Source organism: Lithobates pipiens, unplaced genomic scaffold (genome assembly GCF_037356315.1).
Source record: "Lithobates pipiens isolate NorthernLeopardFrog02 unplaced genomic scaffold, aLitPip1_a1.2 Scaffold_13, whole genome shotgun sequence".
In the NCBI taxonomy this organism is placed as follows: Eukaryota; Metazoa; Chordata; class Amphibia; order Anura; family Ranidae; genus Lithobates; species Lithobates pipiens.
In genome coordinates this window covers 205,376,040-205,385,837 of record NW_027507718.1, presented here as the reverse complement: position 1 = coordinate 205,385,837, position 9,798 = coordinate 205,376,040, and the positions used below count along the sequence as shown (strand labels likewise).

The 9,798-nt window shown below is 42.3% G+C and overlaps 1 protein-coding gene across 7 annotated transcripts in view; it reads right to left on the bottom strand.

Moving 5' to 3' along the window:
• Positions 1–1,360: 1,360 nt before the first annotated feature.
• Positions 1,361–9,798, bottom strand: part of SEC31A (SEC31 homolog A, COPII component) — a 92,935-nt gene continuing 84,497 nt past the window's right edge. For all 7 annotated transcript variants that reach the window (XM_077476149.1, XM_077476146.1, XM_077476148.1 and 4 more), the window contains 2 exons: positions 5,815–5,886; positions 1,361–2,138 (listed from right to left, as the gene is read on the bottom strand). In XM_077476149.1, coding sequence (XP_077332275.1) covers positions 1,959–2,138; positions 5,815–5,886 — 252 coding nt within the window. In that variant the 3' untranslated portion in view covers positions 1,361–1,958. The remainder of the gene's footprint in view (positions 2,139–5,814; positions 5,887–9,798) is intronic.

Here is a 9,798-nt window from a genome sequence, read left to right as displayed (position 1 = left end):
GGCATGGGGTTATTATATAGTCTATTATGACATAGAGATGGACTGAGGTAGACAATGCTTGTCCAAATCCGAAGATTGAACATTAACTAGAGAAAGATAATATAGAACAAAAATGACTATATACATTACTGAGAAGGAAACACGGTAAGCCAAGGCAAATACCATATCTTAGTGTCATTTTAATGGCAGTGATAAGGTCAGTCAAAGCACAAGCACCCACAGAACTGTCAAATTGTATTACAAAATGTGCTTGCCTGTGCTGGAAATGTACTCACTTCCATTACAACACTATTGAGCACCATTCCTTAGCTTCAAGAGTCATTAGCTTGTATATTGTAGTAGAACAAGCATCTAGAACAGGAAGCATTAAATACAGCATGCTCGTCTTAAAGCACACATTTGGGGCCTGTCCTGAAGTGCTAATTACAGATATTAATGGGAGTGCTGGATGTAGCCTTAAAACAGCTTTCAATCTGCTTCAAATAGTCCAGACGTTTGTTAAAACACCAAAACCTGCTAAATATGCTGGTTTAAAGCTTGAGCCAACCCATTAAGATTGGTATTCAGCAGGTAGACTAGAGCTGAAGGGTGCTTCACAACGGCTTCACAAAGCTGCTCAAAGTTTGTTGAGTTCTTTGCGAGACTGACACAGGAGCCAGCAAAGTCACCGCTGTCCCCTGTAGTCCGGAGCATCCATCTTCTCGGTAGGTCTCGCTGCTCCACCGCTGTCATTCGGCGAAGCCGCGATGACGTCACTCCCACGCATGCACACGGGAGCCGCCACTCGCGGCATATCGCCGTTGACCGCGGTGAGCTCAGTGCGCCTGCGCGCCTGTGCGCCGCTGTCTACGGCGCATGCACCTTAGACAGCGGTGCCTGTTTTTTCGGCAAATATCTCCTAAACCGTGTAGGTTTAGGAGATAGTTCTTGGACCTACAGGTAAGCCTTAATCTAGGCTTACCTGTAGGTCAAAGTTGGTTGGAAGGGTTTACAACCAGTTTAATAAATAAGAACCAATTTTAATTAAAAGCCTACCTCAAAAACTGATTCGGTGTTGAAATCACTAAATGGTCAGTAACATTTTTGTAATAGGCAGTCTGTAAGGTGACACCCTTAAAAAAAAAGTTATGTCTGTGCCCATCCCTACATTATATTATGCTAATAACATGGTTAACATGCTGCAGTGTAGTAGCGAATATTTCATCATGGATGCTGAGGTCTAATCAATTATGACAAACTAATAAAACCAGGCCACACTCAGGAACAAAGATGTAAACCCATGTATGTGAGAAATATTTGAGGACATCACCGTGTCCTGTTGGCTTAGAAAGATTGCAGTTTTCTAAAAACTATAACAAGATTAAGTATACATAAAATAGTGTTTAATGTAGCTTTTCTATAAGAGGATCACAGTTGCATCTAAAACAGAATACAAAGTGGAGAATTCCCCTTACAAATTTAAAGATTATGGCGTTTGCTCTAAAAACAAGTATGTCATGAAAAATATATTTTTGCACATTTTGAATTAAATCAATCACCTACTCAAAGTAAACAAAATGACAGTAAAGCATTTGATATTTGACTTGGATCACATACTTTATTGTAGATGGCACGATTGGCAACCAAATTTGTTTCTGAAATGTGAACCATTAAATTAAAAAAAAAAAAGCTCTGCTCAGATATTAGATAGCACAATTCTGGAATTCTGAATAGAGTGTCATGCTTTGAGTAATCTGTCAAATATAATAAATCTCAGAGAAATATCACGGTGTGGGAAAAAAAAAACTTCTCACATAAAAATAATAATAAAAAGGTGAATAATAATCTTCAGGAGTCACTGAGGTTTGAGTTCTGACACTTTTAAAAACATGCTAGTCCTTGGTCCGTCAACTATTATTACAAGGTGCAGAAGCTTGGTTTTCCTTAAGAAGCGCTGAAGTCTTTTGAGAGGAGAAAAATTACACTCCGAGCTTATTGGCCTGGGTAAGGACTACTTTGAGTACTGGCATAAAGGCAGATGTCTCGCTAAAGTTACTGGTGCTCACTATGTGGGTATGGATGTTAAGTCCCTCTGTGTAGTTGCGTGACTCAATACTTCTGGCAATGCTGTGTAAGCCTGCAATTATAGCAGGCGATAGCTGTAAAAGAGAAAAACACTGGTTAAGTCAGAATTCACACAGAAAATGTAAAATAAAACAAAACTAACTACTTAACGTCAGTGACTACCATGGCCAAGTACTGCTTAGAAGCTCTTGTATAACTAGTGTGTTGTTCTGTGTACACTAAACAGAGCAATCAACTGAATAGGCACTATTACATTTTTCTATACAATGACTAAACTGGATACAATATAAGCACCCTGTAAACAAGTCACTTTAGGGGAGATTTACTAAAACTGGAGTACTCACAATTTGGTGCAGCAGTGGCTGTAGGTTGGTAGCCAATTAGCTTCTAACTTCAGCTTGTTTAATTAAGCTTTGTTTAATTAGGCTTTCCTCATAGGCTCTATGAGGAAGTCCACGCGGACCAAACATGACAGAGTATAACTGCATGTAGGAACATAAGTGTGGCCAGCACGCTAATCCAGAGGAGACACAGAGGTAGCGAGCTGTACTGCGAGGTGGTGAGACGGTGGCGATCTGGCTCATGCAGGAAAAGCGGGCACACTGGCGGTTTGTGTTAATGGTTGAAGACAATGCTTTTTAACTAGTTCAGATCCGTGCTGTAGCCATTATTCGTGACGTCCTCCCATGCCCGAGTGGCCTGTGTGCGACCTGCAGGGCACACGCGGCGCACTCTGATGAGCAAGTCTCGATCCCCGACCCCCTACCACGTGATCAGCTGACAGCCAATGACAGCTGATCACGTAACGTAAACAGAGCCAGTAATCATTTTTTTCTCTCCGCACTGACAGCGTGAGGAGAAAAAAAAAAGCCATCACCGGGGGCTGTGATAGGGACATCGGTCCCGATCGAGGAGAATGTCCCAAGCTCATCTGTGCCCACCTGTGCCACCTGCCTGTGCCATCTAGCAGTACTGAACAGTGCAGTCTACCAGTGCCCACAGTGCCACCTATCAGTGCCTCATCAACAGTGCTGCCCATCAGTGCCTCATCAACAGTGCTGCCCATCAGTGCCATCCATCAGTGCCCCCCATCAGGGCCCATCAGTGCCATCTTATCAGTAGCCATCAGTGCCGTCTTATCTGTCCCCGTCAGTGCCACCTTAACTGTCCCCATCAGTTCCGCCTTAACTGTGCCCGGCAGTGCAGCCCATCGGTACCCGGCAGTGCAGCCCATCGGCGCATATCAATGAAGGAGAAAAATTACCCGTTTGCAAAATTTTATAACAAACTACTATGAAACATGATTTTTTTTTTTTTTACAAAAATTTTCATCTTTTTTTGTTTGTTTAGCAAAAAATAAAAACCCCAGCTGTGATTAAATACCACCAAAACAAATCTCTATTTGTGGGAAAACAATGATAGAAAATGAATTTGGGTACAGTGTGGTATGACCGCGCAACTGTAATTCAAAATGTGACAGCGCTGAAAGCTGAAAATTTGGCAGGAGGAGGGTTTAAGTGCCCAGTAAGCAAGTGGTTAATATGTTTGTGAGTATGTTATGGTTTCAATAAACTCTGAAGGTGTAAAGGTACTGCACTTGAAGTGAACCTCTCTTTTTCATGGGTGACGATCAGAAGGTGAATGTTTAACAAAATCTTTCTTTCTGGAGCAAGAGAACCATGAGATATCTGTAGAGGTGGCATTAACCATTTCAGCTCTGCATACTGGTTATCCATATTGAGGGAGTGGTGGTCACAAGCACTGTATGAAGAAGGAAATCATTTAATTATATGTGGACACTAGTGGTGATTCATAATACGCACTGTTGTGGAAGATTTTTTGGGACTTTCATTTGCTTCTACTTCTTAGGCCGCGTACACACGCGCGGACTGTTGGCCCAACCTTGTCCGCTGAACAGTGTTTGGGCGGACAGTCCGCTCGTGTGTGGGGCTTCAGCGGACAGTTTCAGCGGACAGTTGGCCGAACAAGGTCTTACGGAAATTCCGAAAAACTGTCCGCTGAAACAAGGTTTCAGCGGACTGTTCGCTCGTGTGTAGGCTTGTTCGGCCAACTAAGTCTCGCGCATGCTCAGAAAGGATTTCCACGTCGGAAGGTTGCATTGCAGTGTATAGGACGTCGTATTTTGCGTCCCGTCGTACGTGCCGTTCACGTCATCGCGCACGGTTTCAGCAAACTGTTCGTTCGTCGTGTGTGGCCATGTCCGTCCATGCTAAGTTTGAGCGGACTGTTCGCTCAAACTGTTGGACGGACAAAGTTGGGCCAACAGTCCGCGCGTGTGTACGCGGCCTTAGGCCGCGTACACACGGGCGGACTGTCTGACGGACTTGGTCCGCTGAAGCGTGTTTCAGCGGACAGTCCGCTCGTGTGTGGGCTTCAGCTGACTTTTTCAGCTGACTTTTTCAGCGGACAGTCTGGCGGACTAAGTCTTTCGGAATTTCCGTAATATTGTCCGTCCAACTTTGGTTTCAGTGAGTAGGCAAGTTGGACGGACTAAGTATGGCGCATGCTCAGAAAGGATTTACACGGCCGAAGGTTGCATTGCAGTGTATTGGACGTCGTATTTCTAGTCCCGTCGTACGTGCTGTACACGTCATCGCGCAAGCTTTCAGCGGACTGTCTGTTCATCGTGTGTTGTCAACTCCGTTCATTTAAAAGTAGGACGGACTGTCTGTCGGATTGTCTGACGGACTTAGTTGGCCAGACAGTCCGCCCGTGTGTACGCGGCCTTACTCTGTTATAAAAGGTTGTTCATTGGGTATAGTTTGATTGAATTGTATTACTGTATTAAAGTGTAATGTATTTTCACTGTCTACCCTCAAGTTGTAAAGTGCTGTGTAAAATATTGCGGCACTTATAATACTATTATTATACAGTAAATCCTGTACAATAATAATAATTGTATATGTACTCGTATTGTATTTATATTGGAGGTATGAGGATTTGCAGCACTACCTAATGTCTGTTTATTTGATTTTTTTCAGACACGGATTTGATTTAAAAGGGGTTGTAAACGCTCATGATTTTTTACTTTAATGCATTCATTAAGGTGAAAAACCTTCTGTAGTGCTGCAGCCCCCCATTTTACTTACCCGACACAGATCTTTCTCTGGCCGGGAACAAGCACACCAATTGTAGCTGGTGTCTCGTGTCCCGATTGGATAGATTGATAGCAGCAAAGCCATTTGCTCCCACTGCTGTCAATCAAATCCATTGACGTGGCACCAGGGGGGGTGGGGCCGAGTCCTGCATTCTTTGTGAATGGACAGATGCGGGACTCTGGAGCACATCTGCACAGGTGTCCATCAAGGAGAGCGCTTCTCCGACGTGGATACTCGATGTGGAGAGGAGCCACCAGCACCGCCAGGGGACCCCAGAAGAGGTGGTTCGGGGCCACTCTGTGCAAAAAAACTGCACAGTGGAGGTAAGTATGACATATTTGTTGTTATTTATTTAATTTTTTTTAACTAGGGTTTACAATCCCTTTAATAACTGCTGATTGGTTTCTATGCAGCGCTGTACCAAGATTTTGCACGTTCCGCTTTTAGTAAATCCCCACTTTGTGTCTTGCTACACAACTAACACCAGGCAAAGGGAGTGCCACAATCAATTATCAGGTTTAGTAAAAAAAAAAATAATAATAATAATAATTAAAACAGCTCATTTTCAGTTTTTAGAGGAATTCACAGATCCTGGCACTTATCCCATCTATATAATAACATGCAGACTTACAGTTTGTTCTCTGAGCTTGTCGTACAGAGACTCCAGCCTCTTATTTGCATCATCCAACTTCCTTTTGGTTTGCTGCAAAGGCGTACAAATATATTAAACACTTGTAATAAAGGTAGAAGATTAGGATTCAAGACTGGAATCAATACAACATAAGATCAGCACATATTTATGACCTTGGAATCCACTGTGATTTAACCACTTGCCGACCGCCTAACTGTAAATATATGTTATTAATTTGACGTTAAATACAGTTTTTTTTTTTTTGGCAGCAGCTAGCTACCATAATCCTGGCACCTTTATTTACAGTAGGCGGCCGGCTTTCATATAAAAGTGGTCTCAGCAGTGAACTTGCTGTGAGATCACTATTATATAGGCAGCAGGAGAGGTGCCCCACCCCTCTGGCCACTTCCCAGTGTCTTCCGGGTTTAATGAAGCCGGCAGAAAACCGGGAAGCGATCCAATCCTTTCTGTGGCTGGGCAGGAAGCCGGGTGAGGGCAAGACAGCACCCACTCGACTCTTGGTCTTAAAAAAGGGATGATTTTTGTTTTTCCCCTTAACCACTTTACGGCCACCTGGCGGCTCTATTGCGCAAAATCACATAATTGTATATGATTTTAGCAATGGCCACGGGGGGGGGGGGGGGGGGGGGGTGATCGCACACTGATTGGCCACAGGGGGAGCAAATCGGCAGGCCCAGGGGACACGACGTCTGCCGGTCACCCGTGATTGCTCATCGTAGAGACAGAATTGGCAGTCTGCCGATGTAAACAAGCAGACTGCTGTTCTGTCAGGCATGGATACTCTGATCTAGTGTTCCTGCTAATCAGGAACACGGATCAGAGTGCCCATGTAGTGAGCCCATTGCCCCCACACAGTTAGAAACACACTGAGAGTGCATATTTTTTAGCACTGACCATTGTAATAATGTCACTGGTTCCCAAAAAAAGTGTCAAAAGTGTCGGCTAGGTGCCTGATCTATCCACCGCTAAAATCCCGCTAAATATCGCTGATCACTGCCATTACAAGTAAAAGATAAATTAATATGCCATAAAATCCCCCATTTTGTAGACGCTATAACTTTTGTGCAAACTAATCTATATACGCTTATTGGGAAAAAAAATGTACCAAAAATATGTAGCAGAATACATATTGACCTAAATGGATGAGGAAATTAGATTTCATTTAAAAAAAATGATTGGATACGTTTTATAGCAGAAATTTTTTTTATAGCAGAAAGTAAAAAATATTTTTTTCCCCCTCTTCCAAAATTGTCATTTTTTTTGTTTATAGCGCAAAAAATAAAAACCGCAGAGGTGATCAAATACCACCAAAAGAAAGCTCTATTTGTTGGGAAAAAGGGACATAAATTTTATTTTGGTACAGTGTGGCAAACCCACGCAATTGTCAGTTAAAATAACGCAGTGCCATATCGCAAAAAATGGCCTGGTCATTAATGGGGTAAACCTTCTGGGGCTGAAGTGGTTAAAGGCAAAAAAAAGTTTTTTTTTTTGTTTTAACTGCTTCCCGACTGTCTCACGCAGATATACTACTGCAGAAGGGCACATACAGGCAGAATCACATACCTGTATGTTGCCCTTTAAGAGACGGGTTTCGGGCTCGCCCACGCCTGCCAGGAGCTTCATGAGCGTGATCGTGGGTCCCGTGGACTCTATGTCCGAGGGGATACCCACGATCATGTCACTGATCACAGCTCCCTGTAATCGGGAGCGATGATCAGTGTTGTGTCACACACAGCACCCCCCCCCCCCACACAATTAGAATCACTCCCTAGGACATGCTTAACCCCTACAGCACCGCCTAGAGGTTAACCCCTTCACTGCCAGTCACATTTACACAGTAATCAATGCATTTTTAATTGCTCTGATCGCTGTATAAATATAAAAGGTCCCAAAATCACGCCAAAAGTATCCGGTCTGTCCATCATAATGTCGCAGTCACGATAACAAAAAAAAAATAAAATACCAAAAATATGTAGAAGAAAACGTATCAGCCTAAACGGAGGAAAAAAAAAATTTATATATTTTTTGCGGATGTTTATTATAGCAAAAAATTCAAAATTGTCGCTATCTTTTTTGTTTACAATGCAAAAAAATACAAACCGCAGAGGTGATCAACTACCACCAAAAGAAAGCTCCGTAGTTTGTCGCCATTCCACAAGTGTGCGCACTTTTAAAGCATGACGGTATCTATTCACTCAGCATAATATCATCTTTCACAATATACAAAATATTGGGCTAACTTTACGTTTTTGTGTGCGTTTGAAAGACTGCTGTGCAAATAATGTGACATAAAATATTGCACTATTCTCTAGGGTCTCTGCTAAAAAAATCTATATAATGTTTGGGGTTCTAAGTAATTTAAGTAAAATACTGATTTTAACTTGTAAGCAAAAAAGGCCTAGTAATGTCAGAAAAAGGCCTAGTCTTAAAGTGGTTAACCAAAATCTATAAAAAACATGACAGCAGCTGCAAATAGGTCATAAATCCTTCCGATTAAAGAGAAAGCCGGTGATTCCCTGCACCATAAAAACAATCATAGCAGCTGTTCAGCCACCTGATGGTTTTTATAGGCAACGATCTGCAAGCCGGAGAAGGACTCCGCTGGCGCCGGACGTTCACCATAGAGAATACCACAGCCAGATGGCCCCCGGCAGTCTCTATGACCTTAGGAGGCCCGGGCGCGACATTATGATGTGCCTCTGCATTTGAAAACATTCCATTGATTCAGTTGGGAAGCCAAGATCATTTTTTTTACATTTTATTTCAGGCTTTCCAGCCTAGAGGCGAGATGTGGGGACTTATAGACTCCAGATCTCGCTGTAAAGTGGACCTGTCATGCCCTATTCCTATTACAAGGGATGTTTACATTCCTTGTAATAGGAATAAAAGTGATCAAAAAAATGTAAAAAGAAAGTGTCAAAATAGAAAAATAAAAGTAAAATGAACAATAAAAAAAAAAAAAAAAAAAATTGTAAATGTGCCCCCGTCCCTGTGCGCAGAAGTAAATGCATACGTAGGTCATGCCCACATATGTAAACAACATGCAAACCACACATGTGAGGTATAGCCACGAACTTTAGAGTGAGAGCAATAATTCTAGACCTCCTCTAACTCTAAACAGGTAACCTGTAAAAAAAATGTAAAGCAAAAAAAATGTAAAGTACTGAAGTTTGGCACCATTCAACGAGTGCACACAATTTTAAAGCGTGACATTGTTAGGTATCCATTTACGCGGCGTAACATCATCTTTCACTTTATGCAAGAAAATTGGGCTAACTTTATTGTTTTGTTATTTTTAATGCATGGAACTGTTTATTTAAAGAAAAAAAAAACCTGTTTAAAAAATAATTGCTGCACAAATACTGTGTGGGATAAAAAATTTGCAAGAGTCACCATTTTCCAGAGTAATTTTCCAGAAAAAAAAGATGATTTATACATGTAGGAGAGAAGTGTAAAAATTGGCATGGGTCGCAAGTGGTAATGCATAGAATGCATTAAAATAAAAAAACTTCTGCCTTTAGAACCACTTTAAAGTGGTTGTATACTCTTTTTTTTTTTTACTTTTACCTACAGGAAAGCCTATAATAAAGCTTACCTGTAGGTAAAAAAAATATCTCCTAAACCTGTACGGTTTAGGAGATATTCCCCTCGGTATGCGCCGCTGACTGCAGCGGCGCATGCGCACAAGGGGATTCTCGGCTGAAAGTCCGGCATTGGCCGACCGGCTGGGATGAAATCGACGATATTGCGGCTCCGGCCACTTACAGCGCCGGAGCCGCGATACCCGGAAGAAACGCCAAGGGAGCATGTCAGCTCCCTCGGCGTGGATCGGGCCAGATGTCGGGGCCTCTTACTAAGGTAAGTATTTCATAATGAGGTAAGTATTTCATAATGAGCTAGTATGCGGTGCATACTAGCTCATTATGCCTTTTTCTTTGCAGGTGGTAAAAAAATTAATAAATA